This window comes from Melospiza melodia, chromosome 16 (genome assembly GCF_035770615.1).
Source record: "Melospiza melodia melodia isolate bMelMel2 chromosome 16, bMelMel2.pri, whole genome shotgun sequence".
Lineage (NCBI taxonomy): Eukaryota > Metazoa > Chordata > Aves > Passeriformes > Passerellidae > Melospiza > Melospiza melodia.
The window spans coordinates 3,005,356-3,023,177 of NC_086209.1; the positions used below are offsets into that span (position 1 = coordinate 3,005,356).

At 51.8% G+C, this 17,822-nt stretch overlaps 1 protein-coding gene across 2 annotated transcripts in view; it reads left to right on the forward strand.

Annotated features, from left to right (window-relative positions):
• The window catches only part of SLC16A2 (solute carrier family 16 member 2), a 40,960-nt gene that overhangs the window by 19,583 nt on the left and 3,555 nt on the right, over positions 1-17,822 (forward strand). Inside the window, exons 1-5 of one of the 2 annotated variants that reach the window (XM_063170322.1) lie at positions 6,910-7,009; positions 11,450-11,594; positions 15,475-15,937; positions 16,340-16,483; positions 17,485-17,713. In XM_063170322.1, coding sequence (XP_063026392.1) covers positions 6,943-7,009; positions 11,450-11,594; positions 15,475-15,937; positions 16,340-16,483; positions 17,485-17,713 — 1,048 coding nt within the window. In that variant the 5' untranslated portion in view covers positions 6,910-6,942. Of the gene's footprint in view, positions 1-6,909; positions 7,010-11,449; positions 11,595-15,474; positions 15,938-16,339; positions 16,484-17,484; positions 17,714-17,822 lie in introns of those variants that run through there. The other variant, XM_063170321.1, reaches the window with a different exon arrangement.

The following is a 17,822-nucleotide window of genomic DNA, read 5'->3' on the forward strand; positions in this document are numbered from 1 at the left end:
GTCACACTCCAGCCCTGCAGGACTTTCAGGTGTGTCCCCAAAAGTGGCAGCACTCACCTGGATCACAGCCTGGGAAACTTTGGCTGCCTTGGCTGAGACACACCCAGCACTGCTGGCCCAGTCCTGGTGCTAGTGCTCGTGTCCTGGCAGATGCCTTCCCCCTTTCCTCCTCCTTTCCCCTTCCATCCCTCCTGCCCTGTTTGTGAGCAGATGAAGCACTGGGATGAGGCTCCACCCTGGTCCCTCAGCTGCTCAGTCCTCCCAGTTGTGTGTGGCTACAGGAACTGGTTACCAGCACAAACCTGCCAGTAACATAAGGTGGTCGCAGGGGAGCTCAGAGGAGATGACACATTTTGGGGCCGGAGAAGCAGAAGGGGTCACACCTCACTGCTGGAGACAGGGGATGGCCGTGGTGGGGTGTGAGTGCTGAGCTCTTCCCAGGCTTTGTGACCTTGCACTGCTGACTGCAGGAGGTTAATCATAGTCAAAGCCCAGTGAAGTTTGGCCAGGTCATGGCTTTTCCAAAGAGAAAAGAGAGAGCTTTGGACGTGCAGCAGCCACTGTCTGGGGCCAGAGCTGACCCACAGTGTCCCACCAGAGTTAATCATTGCCATCACCTGGGAACCTGCCTGGCTTCAGCAGTGGGAACTCTTTCCCCAAAAACTCAGGGTGAGGAGCCTGGAGGAAACCCCAACCCACCAGGATGCATCAGGATGGGGAGAGCAATGTCCCTTGACACAAAACTAAACTCTAACCCCAATCCAGACCCTAACCTTATGCAGACCCCAACCCAAAACCTAATCACAACCCTGATATTGTCTCTGTCCCTGATCCCAAACCTTTGCTGTCCCTTTTATTTGATAAGGTGGTTATTGTGTTTATTGCCCTGTTGGAAATGGCAGAACCTGGAGCAGGCAGTGGCAGCCACTCAGGATCCTCTGTTGGGCTCTCACTGCCATCTGCACCCAGAGCTGGACAGAGGGGAAGGATCTGATCTGCTTTGGTCACCCAGCTCCAGCTGGGACATCCTGGGGGCTGCTGTGTTAAGAGATTTGGGAGAGTGTAACTCCCAAATCACTCCATATTGAGCCAGGAATAATGAGATTGGGTTCTGGCTTCCACTGGTGAGGGCAGGTTCTCCAAAACGGATCTGGGTGCTTTTGATGGGCTCTCCACGATGCTTTTCCCACCCTCCCACTTCAGGGCTCCCATCCTTCAGTTGTGCTGCAGGGAGAACATTGAGGGGCATCACAGCTGAGGAGGAAAATCTGTGTTAAAGAAAGAGGAAGATGGATAAAATCAGGAGGTCTGCTCTTGGCACTGTGTGTTTGGGAGGGCACCAGGACCCAGGGGCAGCCGGACCCTGGGCCAGTGCCGTGCTCGCCACTGGTGTCCTGATGCTGGAAGGAGGTTTTTATGTATATACATAAAAAAATACTTTCTTCTCCCTGTGGGTGTGTTTTGAAAAGGGGCTTGGGAACAATGAGCATTAACAAGCAGATAGAGAATTAAATGCAGGGTTTGAGTCTTCAAATGTGTGCACATTTCAGAGGGCGTGTTTGTGCCAAGACAAACTCCGTCAGGAATAAACATCGTTTTACATGAAAGGCTAATTACAGATTGGTGCTCCACGGGTGGGAGGAGGGAATTTTCACCAATTAGAATGGAACTTTTCTGTTCTTCGTAAAATTGCTGGATGAAAACGCAGCCAGGGCTGGCGAGGCGTGTGACAGTGCAGTCAAGGGGGGGAGATGCTCATCACCAGGATTTGTTTTTTCCCCCCCAGTGCTAAAGATCCTCTGCCAGTTCATTTGGGCAGGAGCTGAGGGAGGGCACTGGTTCTGCCCAACAGCAGCTGAATGCCAGGACAGCCCTGGGCTCTCACAGGGAGATGGGACATGGGCAAACAGAGTCCAACCCAACATCCCTTGGAGTCACAAACACCAGGAGAGCTTGGAGTAACAAGATCCTCGGCCTCCTTGGGTGTGTAGGTCATGGAAAGACGTCTGGATGGGACGTGGCCCACGTTGAGGAGCTGCAGCTCCTGTTTGTTGGGTAGCCTCAGTGTGTGGTAGGTGAATCATCCCTCAAAAATTGCAAGCCAGAGGCGACGCAGAGAAGAAAAACCTTCCTGGCCTGTGGAGTGGAGTGCTGGGAAGAAAACTCCCGCCTGGGCACATGGTGGGTTTCAGCTGCAGAGCACATGCTGCCTTGTTGCTTTTGGACAGATTTCACAAGGATTTGCATTTCTGGACCAGCTCTGGAGCCTCTGAGGCTGAGGCTGTGGATGGGGAGGATGTGATGCAGCCCAGAAACCAGCTCTAACGCCATTTTGCTCTAGCCAGGGCCGAGTTTTATGGGTTTGGAATGAAATGGATGCAAAATGTGGCTGGGACTGAGTTTCTCTGGGATGTTGAGTGCAGGAACCCCAGGCAAACACTCCGTGCCTGCTGCTTGCCAAGGGAAACCACAGATTTGTCTCCATCTCTACTTAGTGTGGCCACAGGGCAGCTCATTTTGGGGCTTTTCTCTCACATAAGCTGAGATCTGTCACTTAGTGGTTACAGGAGGTGGCCTGGACATCGTCTCTTAGAAGTCCCCTGTGTCCTTGAGGGAGAGGGGAGGCAGAGAGACACAACCAGGAGAGCTGTGGTGGGGTTTGTAAAGCAAAGTACATTCCCAGCCTGCTCTGCCCCAGTGCTCTCTGCTCCTGGGCCAGTTCAAAACTGGTGTTTTAAAACTCCCCTGTGGCAAAGACTGGACTGGCACTTGGCTGGTCTGATCTCTGGGAAGCTGTTGCCTTATCCATGGCCATGGGAATCATGGCACAATGACAGGAGCTTCCACTTCTACAACATTCACATATTTCCTTACCCTCTCCTAGTACCACCATGAGCAGGGCACTGAAAGGGTCTTTAGCCAGACCTGGGCCTTGAATAATTCCTCTGAATAATTCCATTTATTCCAATTTTCAGGCTGTTGTGGAATTGTTTTCAAAAGAGGGGGGGTGGGGGAGAGAAGTCAGCCAAACCTGATAAAGGAGGACTTTGTTCTGAAGCTTTAGGGTATGGTACCAAGCAGGGCTTGCTATACAATTAATGAGTTTAGCTGGCTTTGAGCTGCACGTGATGCACAGTGGCTGCCACCACAATGCCCTGCCACCACCAGCTCCCATCCAGAGAAGTCTGGCTTCAGTTTGGTGCTCCTCAGCCTTGGTTTGGGGTTCTTCAGCATCAGTTTGGTGTTCCCCAGCTTTGATTTGGGGCTCTTCAGCATCAGTTTCATGCTCCTCAGCCTTGGTTTGGGGCTCTTCAGCATCAGTTTGGTGTTCCCCAGCCTTGGTTTGGGGTTCTTCAGCATCAGTTTGGTGTTCCCCAGCTTTGATTTGGGGCTCTTCAGCATCAGTTTCATGCTCCTCAGCCTTGGTTTGGGGCTCTTCAGCATCAGTTTGGTGTTCCCCAGCCTTGGTTTGGGGTTCTTCAGCATCAGTTTGGGGGTCCTCAGTTTGGGCCTCCACAGCTTTGGTTTGGTGCTTCTCAGACTTGGTTTGGGACTTCAGGCTTCGATTTGGGACTTCTCAGTATCATTTTGAGGCTCCTCAGCATGACTTTGGTATGTCCTGGTGTTGGTTTGCTGCTCCTCAATCTCAGTTTGGTGCTCCTCAGTCTCAGTTTGGTGCTCCCCAGGTTCAGTTTGATGTTCCCCAGCTTTGGTTTGGGGCTTCACAACTTTGGTTTGTGGATCTCAGTTTGGTGCTCCCCAGGTTCAGTTTGGTGTTCCTCAGGTTTTGTTTGGGATTCCTCAGCTTTGGTTTGAGGTTCCTCATCTTCAGTTTGGTGTTCCCCAGCCTTGGTTTGGGGTTCTTCAGCATCAGTTTGGTGTTCCCCAGCCCTTGTTTGGGGTTCTTCATCATCAGTTTGGGGGTCCTCAGTTTGGGGCTCCACAGCTTTTGTTTGGTGCTTCTCAGCATCATTTTGAGGCTCCTCATCATCACTTTGGTGTGACCTGGTGCTGGTTTGCTGCTCCTCAGTCTCAGTTTGGTGCTCTACAGGTTCAGTTTGATGTTCTCCAGCCTTGGTTTGGGGCTTCACAACTTTGGTTTGTGGATCTCAGTTTGGTGGTCTCCAGGTTGAGTTTGGTGTTCCTCAGGTCTTGTTTGGGATTCCCCAGCTTTGGTTTGGGGCTCCTCATCTTCAATTTGGTGTTCCACAGCCTTGGTTTGGGGTTCTTCAGCATCAGTTTAGGGCTCCTCAGTTTGGGGCTCCACAGCTTTTGTTTGGGGCTTCTCAGCATCATTTTGAGGCTCCTCAGCATGACTTTGGTATGTCCTGGTGTTGGTTTGCTGCTCCTCAATCTCAGTTTGGTGCTCCTCAGTCTCAGTTTGGTGCTCCCCAGGTTCAGTTTGATGTTCCCCAGCTTTGGTTTGGGGCTTCACAACTTTGGTTTGTGGATCTCAGTTTGGTGCTCCCCAGGTTCAGTTTGGTGTTCCTCAGGTTTTGTTTGGGATTCCTCAGCTTTGGTTTGAGGTTCCTCATCTTCAATTTGGTGTTCCCCAGCCTTGGTTTGGGGTTCTTCAGCATCAGTTTGGTGTTCCCCAGCCCTTGTTTGGGGTTCTTCATCATCAGTTTGGGGGTCCTCAGTTTGGGGCTCCACAGCTTTTGTTTGGTGCTTCTCAGCATCATTTTGAGGCTCCTCATCATCACTTTGGTGTGACCTGGTGCTGGTTTGCTGCTCCTCAGTCTCAGTTTGGTGCTCTACAGGTTCAGTTTGATGTTCTCCAGCCTTGGTTTGGGGCTTCACAACTTTGGTTTGTGGATCTCAGTTTGGTGGTCTCCAGGTTGAGTTTGGTGTTCCTCAGGTCTTGTTTGGGATTCCCCAGCTTTGGTTTGGGGCTCCTCATCTTCAATTTGGTGTTCCACAGCCTTGGTTTGGGGTTCTTCAGCATCAGTTTGGGGGTCCTCAGTTTGGGGCTCCACAGCTTTTGTTTGGGGCTTCTCAGCATCATTTTGAGGCTCCTCAGCATGACTTTGGTATGTCCTGGTGTTGGTTTGCTGCTCCTCAATCTCAGTTTGGTGCTCCTCAGTCTCAGTTTGGTGCTCCTCAGTCTCAGTTTGGTGCTTCCCAGGTTCAGTTTGATGTTCTCCAGCTTTGGTTTGGGGCTTCACAACTTTGGTTTGTGGATCTCAGTTTGGTGGTCTCCAGGTTGAGTTTGGTGCTCCTCAGGTTTTGTTAGGTTTGGGGTTCCTCATCTTCCGTTTGGGGCTCCACAACTTCATTCTGGGCCATTTTGGTGCTCCTCAACTTCAGTTTGGTGCTCTCCAGGTTCAGTTTCTGCTCCTCAGCTTCAATTTGGTGTTCCCCAGCTTCAATTTGGGGTTCCCCAGCTTCGGTTTCAAACTCCTCAGCTCTGTTTTGCTGCTCTCCAGCTCAGTTTCCCACCCTACCATGCATTGTGGTGGCTTCCTCAGCTCTGATTTCTGCATCTGCCTTTATTTAAGCCTTGACCATTCATCCCTGGGACCAGCTCAGCCCGCGGGGGGTGCTGAGCACATGGGGCTGAGCCGCTTGGAGCGGTTCAGGCTTCACTTTGAGACACAAGGGAATGACGCAAATGGCTCTCCAAGGGCACGAGATGAAACAGCTGCTTGGTTTTCACTCCAGATGTGCCGTGGGAGCCCTGCTGAGGGGGGCAAAGCTGCCTGCTCCCCCATAGCCCATGTCTGGAAGGGCCAGCAGGTTGCCTGGGCTCCCAAAATCGAGCCAGGTAGGGCTGGGCTGTGAAGATGCGCGACGAGGTTTGTCACAGCAGCCTGCAACGAGTCAAAAAGTGATTTATCTCTTGTAGGAGAGGTGCAGGAGGCGAATTACCTTTGGCTGCCTCATCTCTCCCCTGAGAAAGGCCAGGTGCCTGGGGACGGTGACCCTGTGTGCATCTTGTCCCCGGGCCCTGTCCCAGCTGCGCGGCGCGAGCGGGAGAAGCCGCGGGAAGCGAGGGAAGACACTTCCTCCAGTGGCGGATCTGAGCTCACCTCCTGGCCCTTGATCCCTCCAGCCCGGCTATGTGGGTCAGCGGGGAAGCACAGCTGAGAGCGACGTCCCTTCCTCCCCTCTCCCTGGAGGTTTGCTTTTAAAGGAACAAATAGGTTTGGCTTCAAGTGCCGTGGTCTGATTTTTTAATGATGTTTTTTTGGAAACAATAAGCTAAATACCAGCGGGGTTTGGATCTGCATCTCAGAGTGGTGAGATTTTCTTCCTTTCTCACCTTCCTGCTCCTACCTTGCTCAGCTCTCAGAAACTTTTTTCTGCTTAGGAAAACGTCAGCAACGGGGGAAGTTTGTCATCCTGTCAGATGGTCCTGCTGGAATGAAAGTTGGTCTGGTATCCAAGTGGGACCAGCTGGACTGACCCTGGGGGTCATGAACACACAGACATGGTGCTGACAGCCCTCAGGGACCCCTCAGCATCACCAGCCCCACTGCAGGGGGACCTGAGCCCCCCAACCCCCTCCTCTGCCTCAGGGTCCCCAGGAGCTTTGTCACCCACTGGTAGGAGGAGGAAAAGGTGACCAAAGCATTCCTGGTCCCTCCTGCAGTATGGGCACAGCTTGGTGCTCTTGGGATGGTTGGCAAATGGGTTGGTGGGCAAATGGGTCACCTCACCACTTTTCCCTCTGTCCTGAAGCCAGGGTGGGTGGTGTTGGGAGGGATGGATCATCCTGGCCATGCTATAGCAACAGCTGGAAGTGTCCAAGGCCAGCTTAGATGGGACTTGGAGCACGCTGGGATCGTGGAGGGTGTCCTTCTACCCATGGCAGGGGGTAGAACTCGATGATCTTTAAGGTCCCTTCCAACCCCAACCCCTCTGATTTTATGACTCTGTGATCTCTTAGACCATTGAATCACTGTTCCCCTTGCAGAACTTCAACCACTGCATTCCCTGTCCATGTGGAAGGCCACATTGCTTTGGATCAGCCATGGGCCACCAGCTTGGCTGCCTTTGTTATGTCAAGGTGGGAAGGAAGAATTTGTGGAGCTTTAGCTGGAGCTTTCTCCTTTGTGTGACTGGTGGAATGTTCTCCTTGGTCAATGGAGAACATTCCACAGAATGGTCAACAACTCTTCTCCAGCAAAGCAGCACCAGCCCCACACTGAGCTCTTTCCCTGGCCCAGAGCACCCCTAGGACCACCAGGAAGGTTCCATTAGCTCTGTAGGTGGCTTGGGCTGGGGTGGCAGCTGGGGCTGGTGCTGTGCCCCAGCCCCCCGGAGCAGGGTGTGTGCCCTGGGAGGGTCCTGGCTCCTCAGCTCCTTCAATCCCTTCAGGAGGGGCTGTGGTGGGAGCAGGGTGGGATGGGCAGGTCTGGGTTTGATGTAACTCTCAGTGCCAAACAGGGTCAGCAGAGAGGTGGCTGTCAGAGAGGGACAACACATGTCGAGTCACCTCTTCTATCAGCAACCCCCAAATCAGAAGTCATGTGTACTTCCCCTCACCAAAAGCAGAGTGTTTTCATGCCTTTTTGGTTTGTTTTTTTGTTTTTTGTTTTTTTTTTTTTTAATCTAGAAATATGGTTTCTGAAGCATTTTGTGTTTCTGTCAAGACATCTCTTGCATGTCACCTGTCAAGTTGTTTCTGTCAGGACACCCCTGTCACCAGCCAGGTCCCCCTTTGGCATTCAGCTCCAAACCCAGCCCCTTCAGCTGGGGCTGGTTGGACTCACAGCACCCTAAAACACAATCAAGTCTTAACCCGATCCCTGTCAAAGTTCTGGCAGCTCCTGAGCTCCTTCCAGCCCCATCCTCAGCTGGATTCTCTCCATAGCTTCTTTTAGGATGTGCTTGATAAGCCTCTGTGCCTCATGTGGGGGCTTGTCTGTGTGTTTCCATATCTCGCCCAGCTTATCAGCCACAGAGGGTGGGAGGTGTGGCCAGGCTGGGAATTAACCACCCCATGCAAACCCTCTGGAAATCAGGAGCAGAAATTCCCCCACTTTTTTCCACTGTGGCTTTATACCAAGAGGTAACTTCTGCAGCGTTGGAGAAGCTGTAGGAGGGAAGGTGCTGAGCCCTGCCTGTTTCCACTGGAGGAACGGCTGCCTCTGCCCTTCACATCCAGCAAAGCCCAGGAGAAACTTCAACACCACAGACTGCCCAACATAAACCCTTCTTTCCCTGGAGTTGATCCAAGGACTGTGCCCAAAGGGGTGGGTTTGGGGCTGGGCTTCACCTGAGCTCCATTTCTTTCCCAATCCGTGCTTTTCTGCCATCACCTCCCTCCATCCTCGCCCCACCCCAGGTGAAAGGAGATCACTGGGGATAAAACAGGGGGAAATCTGTTTTAGGTGGTCTGAAAGGGTGGTCCATCACCACCCTTTAGATAATCAATTCTCAGTTCATCAAGAGGAGAGGAGTCCTTCTTGTGCCATAGGCTTCCCCAGGAAACACCATCAAAACCTCGTGTGTTTCCATGTCACTCGTGGCACTGCCCGGACAGCATCTGCCATCGTGACCTTTTCCTTCCATGTCCAGTGCTCTCACCACTGCACATGGACCAGAGCTGCTTCTAGGGTTTTCCTTTTAAGGATTCTTTGTCCTGTTCCACAAAGAGCATAGTCTCACCTTCGGGACACCTGTCCCCCCAGATTTCACCGCCTGGGGCCGAGGGGTCTCAACACTGAACCCTCTTGGCTCTGAGCCATTGCCTCCCCCTGGATGCAGTCCCTGTGTCACAGGAAACATGGTTCTGTCCATGGCTACACAAGAAAAGTCCAGCTAAGGCCACTCCATCATCTCTTCCCACTTAAGACTCTTCTCCACCCTTCCGACATCTTTCACTTGCACGAACTTTCATCACACTTGCCCATTTCCTCCTCCATTTCATCTCTATCTCTCTTCTAGGAAGGTTAATGTTCTGCATAGTTTTCATTGTCCAAAAGTTTTTCATTGTGCCCCCGCTCTGTTTTGGTGTGAATGCGGCACCGAGGCAGTTTTGTGCTGCCCCCGGGTTTTGCCGAGGTTTCCTCCCAGTGCTGGAGCCGGCCCAGCCCTCCCGGCTTCCCGGGGCTGCGCTGGGAAGCGCTGGGAAGACAAAACCCCGCTCTGGAAGTGAAGCTATTGTTCTTACTAATTTTAACTGGATGTTCTTCCCCAAGCCTATTTTTATTCATTGCTTGTGGTAAGCCCTTTCTCTAAGGTAGAGCAATTTGCCACGGTACTCTTTTTTTTTTTTCTTTTTCTTTTCTTTTTTTTTTTTTTTGGTGTGTTTACCAATTTTAATTGAGAAATATCTCCTTTTTACAAACCCAGAGCTGGAGGAGCTTTTTAAGCGCCTGTTTGCTGAGCCTCCTGCCCTGGGTTTGCTTTGATCTCTGCAGGTGAGTGTGCATTTTTGGGGCCAGAGATTGATCCTGCCTATTTGCATGTAAATCCCCAGGTTATTAAGATCCGAATCTGGCCCTTTAAATTTAATACTCCGCTTTATGCTTTTATTTCCGCGTTTCTTAAAGTAATTTCCAAAAATAACAAACTTCAAACATGACGGGGCCATCTAACGTTTTACTGCCTTGGCTGCAGTAGAAGGAACATTTCTGGAAGTATATTATCCAATTTAACGAGCCTTTCCCATCCTGGCGTGCCTCCCACCCCTCACCCCCTCTCGGAGCTGCTTTGGACGGCTCTTTGGATCGGTGCCACCTAATCCTATTAGAGGGACTTTGGTTACACTGTGCCTTGTGTTTGTAACCAAGAAAATCAGCTGCACAGGGGGGTCCTCTCCCTTCCCCTCTCCCTTCCCCTCTCCCTTCTTTTTGCCTGCAGTTGGGATGAGAGCTCAGCCAGCCCCACGAGGTTCCTGCACAGCCCTTGCTTTTCATTTTATTGCGCCACTCTGCATTTATTAAGGAAGATTTTGAAGTAAATTGGGTACTTGTGAACTTATAATTAATTTGGAAGGGTCAGCTCTTCCCCAGCCTGGGGAGGGTTTCTTTGTGTGGTCCTTTTGTGAAAGGCAGAGGTTGGAGAGGCTGTTCTATAGCTGGGATTTGCTTTTAATAGGGACCTGGCTATTTTTTGAAGATCCCACGGCTCTGGAAGGATCATGAGAGTGTTTTTATGCAGGGATGTGATGAAAAGGTTTGCAGAGCCCTTGGCTTGGGTGCAAAAAAAAGCCCAACACAAGCCTAAAAAAGGGATAAAAAAAGGCAAAAGGACCACATGTCCTGGGGCTGTTCTTGGCAAACCTGAGCCAGCACCTGGAGCTTGGAGATGCTCCAGGAGGGCCCCCGACTTTGGTGCCAGGTAGGGCTGGGAGCCCCTTGTCCCTCTGTCCATCCCCCTCTGCCCCACACACCACCCTGGGGACCTCTTGCTTCTCCTCAGAGCTGTTAGAACTGAAATTCTTTTCCTTACCACATTGCTTTTCTTGAAATCCAGCATTTCCTCCCCAAAATATAAACCATTAAAAGGAGAAGGTGGAGGGCAGGGAGAAGACGGTAGACAAGAGGAAATGGCCTCAATAACCTCAGGAGAGGTTGAGGTTTGATATTAGGAAAAATTTCTTCACTAAATGGCTGGTCAGGCACTGGCACAGACTGCTCAGGGCAGAGATGGAATCATTGCCCCTAAGGGAATTAAAAACCTTGTGGATGTGGCACTTGGGAACATGGGTTAGTGCTGGGCTTGGCAGTGCTGGGGGAATGGTTGGACTTGAGGATCTTAAAAGGCTTTTCTAACCTTAACAATTTTGTGATGGGCTGAAACAAAGAAATAAATCTGTGAATAATTAACATTTCTGGGAAAAAAAGACAGACAGACAGTGGTTTTCTCCAGAGTAGGCTGGAAGGAGACAGGGCATGATGGTCCCACATGGGCATTGCCTGGCAAGGTCAGGGGTGGAATTTAACCTGGGATAAACATGTGTCTCCATCAGCTCAGCTGCAATGAGGAATCTTCACTGATCATGGGGAGAGGGGAAGGTGAGGGGTGCTGACTCTGGGGAGTGAGGGAGGGGTGGGTGGTGTGCTCCTGGGAATGCAGGGCTGTAGCTCAGGGCAGGAACCTCTCCCCAGCCAAAGCTGAAGAGCAAAAGGGCTTGGAGGAGCTCAGAGGGCTTTTGGCTGTGGAGATTCCTGATGGAAGTGCTGTCAGTGGGGCATCTTCCCATGTGCAGCCAAGGTTGTTTGGAAAGAGCATTGAAACTTGGTGCCTTCCCTGAGACACAGAACCCAGCAGAGAGGAATGCAAGGAAAACCTGTCCATACTCCATCATCGTGCCCCATCTGTGGTGCCACCAGGTCTCTGTGTCATTTATGAGTTGCACTGTTAATTAACAGCACTAATTAACTGTGTGATGGGGCTGCCAAGACACCTCCAAAGCTGTGCTTGGTCCCTGGTTGATTCCCCCTGCCCTTGTTGGGCGTCCCACCCTGACCATCACCTTTCTGCTCTCTCTCCCCAGCATGGGTCGGCTCCCTGGCCATGGGGATGATTTTTTTCTGCTCTCCCATCGTCAGCATCTTCACCGACCGCATCGGCTGCAGGACCACGGCGGCCATGGGCGCCACCATCGCCTTCATCGGGCTCCTCTCCAGCTCCTTCACCAAGTAAGGCTGTGGGGGGCACACCCAGCTCCTTGGAGAGCTCCTCTTCCTCCCTGTTCCCTGCAATCCCCCTGCCAACACATTGCTGCTGCCTCTGGGGGCAAAGCAGGTAGGGCCCATCTGCATCAGAGATGTCCTGGCATCCCTACAACCCACACCTGTTCTCCTCCAAACTGAACCTTGTGTCCTTAGGTAAAAACAGAATAAATTTTACCCAAGCAAGGGACTGTATTTTTGGGGATTTCAGCACTCAGGTCCCTCATTTGATCTTTAAAACAGCAGCAGAGGTTGGTGTGCCTCTCACGGGCAGCTCCAGAGAGGCACTCACAGAGAAAACCGTTCAACCTTTGCAACCATTTTCACATTTGGTGCTGAAAGTAAATTAATGCTTAAAATAATATTTGGTGGATTATGCCTAGGAGGGAGTTTCTGTGCAGGGCAGACAGGGAGGGGAAGGCAGACAGAGTTTGGAGCAGTTTGTGGTGTTCCTGCCCTGGCTCGTGTGCCTGTGGCAGCACAAGCCACTGCTGCTTCTTGTTTTCCATGCCTGATCCCAAGCCATGAATTCTGCTGGCAGGCACTGGCCAATGGCAGGTGTACCCTGTGTGTCTTTCCAGCCCAGAAATGGGGGTTGGCATCGTTGTGGGAGCAAAACGAGGTCACCTCTGGGGTAATTTATGTGACACTTAGTAAACACAGTCTCAGAGGCTCCATGGAGACACCTCCAAAGCAGCATTTGCCCCACTTTTTCTGAATAAAAACATTGCTTTGGGTTGGATTTCAGTTAAAATCAATATTGTTTTAATTAAAATGCTTCAAAGAGTGGGTTTTTAAAGCAAATACACACCAGTTTTCCAGAGGGCTACTTGCCCATGCTGTGTTTCTCCTGCTCAGTGAGACCCTTGTGCTTGTCCCAGCACTGTTTCCCTGGATCCCCAAGTCCTCATCTGTGGGATCCCCCCATCATGCTGGGAATAGGGATCAATTCTGATCCCCAGGCAAACCCCCCAGGACTGTGGCCAATTGCAGATAGGATTTTTGGGTTTCTAAAACCATCTTGGACAGCGGCGTCTGCAGCTTCCTCCTCAGTGCCACCCTTTGTGTTTCCAGAGATGATGGCAAAAGGTGCAGTGGGTCCTGGGGGAAGCTGTGCCCTGGCATGCAGATCACAGGAGCTTCCCATGCAGTCCTGCTTTCCTTCCATTCAGCAAAGCTTGGACTTTTTTGTAAAACGTTTGGACTCTATTGTAAAATGTTTGTGCAAAGAAAGGCTCATGGGACGGCACCGCTGCCAGGGGCTTGTTGTGTTGGGCTTCAAAAAAACCTAAAAAACTAAAATCAAACAGTACAGGCAGAGAGGAAAATCTTTTCCAGGAGAGCTCCAGGACTGAAATCCCCGTTTCCTGCCTCTCACTCTCGGAGCACATTCCTCTGGCTGCCTTTAAGGGAGAAAGGAGCCCCTTTGCAGCTGGAGCAGAGCGAGGGGAGCAGCGAGGGCAGAGCAGAGCGCGGGGCCGGGGCAGAGCAGGGAGCCTGTGGGATTTGGCACTGCTCCACCCGGGTGGTGAAGGCTGCTCCTGAAACTCAGGGCTTGTGGCTCCAGCTCTCCCTGAACAATGGAGAAGCTTTTTCTTGGTCCCTCCTGCCAAGTCACTCCACCGCAGCTGGAGATCCTTCCCCTGTGATACAAGCACTGGTGCAGAGGGACGCAGCCTGGCTTTGGTGGGCTCAGGCAGAGCTGGATCAAAGCTCAGCCCCCCCTTCATCTCCTAGTTTCTCTAAAATGGGTTTATTTTGTCCAAATGGAGAAGCAATACTTCCCAGCACTGCACTGAGCTGCTCCAAAAACACCCTGAGCCACCAAGACTGTGTGGCAAGACCCCAGCACCCGGCTCAGTGCCTCTTGTCTCAAAATATTGGGAATTTTGTAAGGAAACCACTCTTGTCTCAAAATATTGGGAATTTTGTAAGGAAACCACTAAAGAAACCAAATATGCTGAAAAGCAAAACTCTGGGGAAGGCTGGATGGGGTCAATGTGAGGTTTTTCCTCTCTGCTGCCTTGCTCTGAGGTGTCTCCTGCACTCAGAACCAGCTCAAGCCACAGAGACCTTGTGTGCTTTCAAAAAAAGAGAAATCCCAGTTAAGGCTTTAGCTTCCCTCCAGTTTAAGGGGGTTGGTTTAGCATGAGGAATGGGAGATGATGGCCAGCTCAGCAGGGCTGTCTTCACATGTCCCCAGTGCCCTCCCAGCCCTCCTCCTCTGCACGAAGTGTTCTGTAGGGAGGGTTGGATCACTTTCCATCTGCTTCCCCTTCCCCTCCACAATTTCTGCCCAGTTGCTCCTGCACAGAGGAGCCACCTGAACTTCTGCTAGCAAAGATGAACCAGGGTTGTCCCCACTGAGATCTGGAAGCAAAAGGAAGCTGATGGAGGGAGACCTCCTTGTCCCAGGAGAAACAATTATCCATTGTCAACCTCACAATCCGAGGGGACAATGCCGCCCTTCCCACAGGACAGCTGCTGGCTGATTCCCAGTAAGCAGGCTGGGAAATCCTGGCTCTTCAAGAAGCATGGTTGAAAGGAGCCCCTGCTCTTGCAGGGCTCTCTGAGCATCAGTGGGAGCAGATGGGAGCTGTGGCATTTGTCTCCACTCACCCAACACGTCAGCTGAGCTGCGGCGCCAGCGCTGCCGTGACCAGGCCAGGGCTGGTGCATGGGAGGTTGGGCATGGCCCACCAGGCCCAGCTGCTTGCCTGGCTCCCGCAGAGGAGGCTTCTGATGTGGTTTTGCTCTGGAGTGGATGGAAATTGCCTTTCATGACAGTCATTTGTCTCGGCACCGTCAGGCACGCCAACCATGTTCTGCTTTCTGCTTGGCAGGCTGGAGGGGAGAGCGTGTAATGGAAGGCATGATGTGCTTGTAAAGGTTTTCCCAACTCCCAGCTGCTCTGGGAGATGTGGGCTGCTGTCTCCTCACTTGCTTTGGGAGCAGTACTCAGTCTTGCTCTGAGGGTTGGAGCACAGACCCTACTTGTACAACACCCTGAGCTGCCCAAAGGTTTTCCTCACACTTTCCCCCCAGGCAATATCCCATGGCAGATCTTTGCAGCTGGATGGATTGCATGGGAATGAAGAAAAAAAAATCCTTAATCTGGAGAGAAACACAACAGGTTTTTTGTACTGCCTAAATCCAGGATCCTTTGTCAGCTGCCTCTGTTGGGAAAATTGGGCTGGAAATTGGGAGGCAGCTCCTTCCAAGAGCTTTCAGCACTCTCCATCTGCTCTGTAGAGCAGCCACTTCACTCCCTCTTTAGTGCAGCCACCAATGTAAGGTACAAATGAGATCTATTAAATGTCTAATTAAAGCTCCCAGAGGAGCTTAAAGAAGAAGAACTTAATTAACCAGCCTGGAGCCTGGGCAGAAACACCACATTTCCTTCCTGAGTGCCTAATAACCAGTAGGCTTGGTGCCTTCTGCTTCCAAACACTGGGTGGAGAATGTTTTCAGTTAGTCCTTTCAGTGGAAAAATTAAAAGGAATCCTAGCTAAAAATATCCCACCATCCCTACCTTAGAAAATCTTGTTTGCTGTAATTGAATAACCATTGAAGTAAGGTCAGCTTCCCAAGGAGGCCAGGTTGGCTGCTGCCTTCTCCTGGTGGCAGAAAGCACTTCCCAGCCCCACTTCATTTTGCTGCAGATTTCATGTGCCAGCTGTTAGGTGAGGATTATCCTGGTTTTGGTGGGGGATAAGCTCCTTGAGGCCAGACTGTCTGTGCAGTACCTGCGGCGTGTGACACCCGGGCCTGTGCAGCACCGTGGGGGAGGAGGAGGAGGCTCCCTAATCTCTGCCTCACATCTCCACTCCCGTGTGTGCTCTTCCAGGTCCCTGGAGGTCCGTTATTTCACATATGGGATCCTCTTTGGCTGTGGCAGCTCCTTCGCCTTCCAGCCCTCGCTGGTCATCCTCGGCCACTACTTCAAGCGCCGCCTGGGCCTGGCCAACGGCATCGTGGCCGGGGGCAGCTGCCTCATCTCCGTGCCGCTCCCCTTCTTCCTCAAGATGGTTGGGGGTGCCATCGGGCTGGCACACACTTTCCAAGTACTCAGTGCCTTAATGCTCATCCAGATCTTCTTGTCCATGACCTACCGGCCCATCCTGACGCCTTCTTGTGACTCTCAGCATGACGGGCATGACAAGCTGGGCAGCCGGAGCATGAGGCAGCAGTGCTGGGCCCAGACCCGCAAGTATTTCAACCTGAGGGTTTTCCGGAGAAAGACCTATAGGATTTGGGCCTTTGGGATCGCTACTGCTGTCCTGGGATACCTCGTACCTTACATGAACCTGGTGAGAGCCCTGGCTGGGGCTGGAAGGGGAGGGAGGTGCCGTTCCCTAGAGTGAGGAGGAGGTGGGTAGGTGGGCAGTAGGGGCAGAGGCACCAAAAGCCTCAAAGCCAAACTGGTGCACATGCTGTAAACAGAAAGAGTGATGGATATGGTTTTGTGTGCCCTCTCTGTGCCAGGGTAGGCCAGGGTCACTTCCCAGCTCTCCTAAGGACCAGCACAGGAGCAGGAGAGGAAAGGCCTGCGGGGTTTGGGGTGGGTGGAGTGTGCAGGTCAGTGTGGACATGAGAGTCACACAACCAGCCCAAATCCATGAGCCCTCTGCAGGAAATCCCATCCATTTGGGGAAATGAGAGGGATCAATGTACCGCAGCTTCATGTCCTTGTGTCCTTCCCTCCATCCTAGGTCAAATACGTGGAGAAACGATTTCAGGAAACCAAAAAGGACTGGATCCTCCTGGTTTGCCTCGGGGCCATGTCGGGGCTGGGGCGCTTGGTTTCGGGCCGCATTGGCGACTGCATTCCCGGGCTGAAGAAGATTTACCTGCAGGTATAATATGATTTACCTGCAGGTACAGTGTGATTTACCTGCAGGTGCAGTGTGATTTACCTGCAGGTATGGTGTGATTTACCTACAGGTACAGTGTGATTTACTTGCAGGTACAGTGTGATTTACCTGCAGGTACGGTGTAATCTACCTACAGGTACAGGGTGATTTACTTGCAGGTATGGTGTGATTTACCTGCAGGTACAGTGTGATTTACCTGCAGGTGCAGTGTGATTTACCTGCAGGTACAGTGTGATTTACCTGCAGGTGCAGTGTGATTTACCTGCAGATATGGTATAATTTACCTACAGGTACAGTGTGATTTATCTGAAGGTATGGTTATGGTGTGATTTACCTGCAGGTGCAGTGTGATTTACCTGCAGGTATGGTGTAATTTACCTGCATGTATGGTGTGATTTACCTGCAGGTACAGTGTGATTTACATGCAGATACAATGTGATTTACCTGCAGGTGCAGTGTGATTTACCTGCAGGTACAGTTTGATTTGCCTGCAGGTAAGGTGTGTCCAGCCCTCCATGGAGGTGCTGGCCAGCCACAGTGGCACAGGGATGGTATCTCTACATTGGAGTCCATGCTCTGCTTAATAACTGTCAATCACAAAGCCTTTAATCACAACCATTGTCTGCTGTGAGGGAAGAAAATTGACTACAGAAATGTGTAAGAGTCACACTTGACCCCAGGGATCGGTGTCTGTTCAGCAATCAAACTCCATGGTAGCCACTCTTCCCAAACTACTGACACCCTTTAACCTCCTTGTGGTTTTTGAAGAACAAACTGCTGAAATCTAGCAGCTAATCCAGCAGTTAATCCTTCTTAACCCTTCTTAAAAGGTTATTCTTAAGGGCCTCTCTGAGACAGGAGCAGCGGCTGGATGGCGTTGCTGGGCTCAGGGGAGGGAGCAGTGACATTGACCTGTTCAGTGCCATCTCCATGACTCTTCCTGCTGCCCATCCCCTCTCTCATGCCCACTTCTGTTCCCCCAGGTTGCGTCCTTCATGCTGTTGGGCCTCCTGTGCATGATGATCCCCCAGTGCCGAGGCTTCGAGGGCGTCATTGTCATCTGCCTCTTCCTTGGCCTCTGTGATGGCTTCTTCACCACCATCATGGCCCCCATTGCCTTCGAGCTGGTGGGGCCCATGCAGGCGTCCCAGGCCATAGGGTACCTCATGGGGCTGATGGCCGTGCCCATGACTGCAGGCACGCCCATTGCAGGTGGGTGACACCGCGGGGCTGCACCAGGACCCAGCGGGTGGGAGGGACGTGGTGGTGACAGCCTTCACCCATGGTAGTGTTTTGGTGTGAGGACAGAGGCACTGGTTTG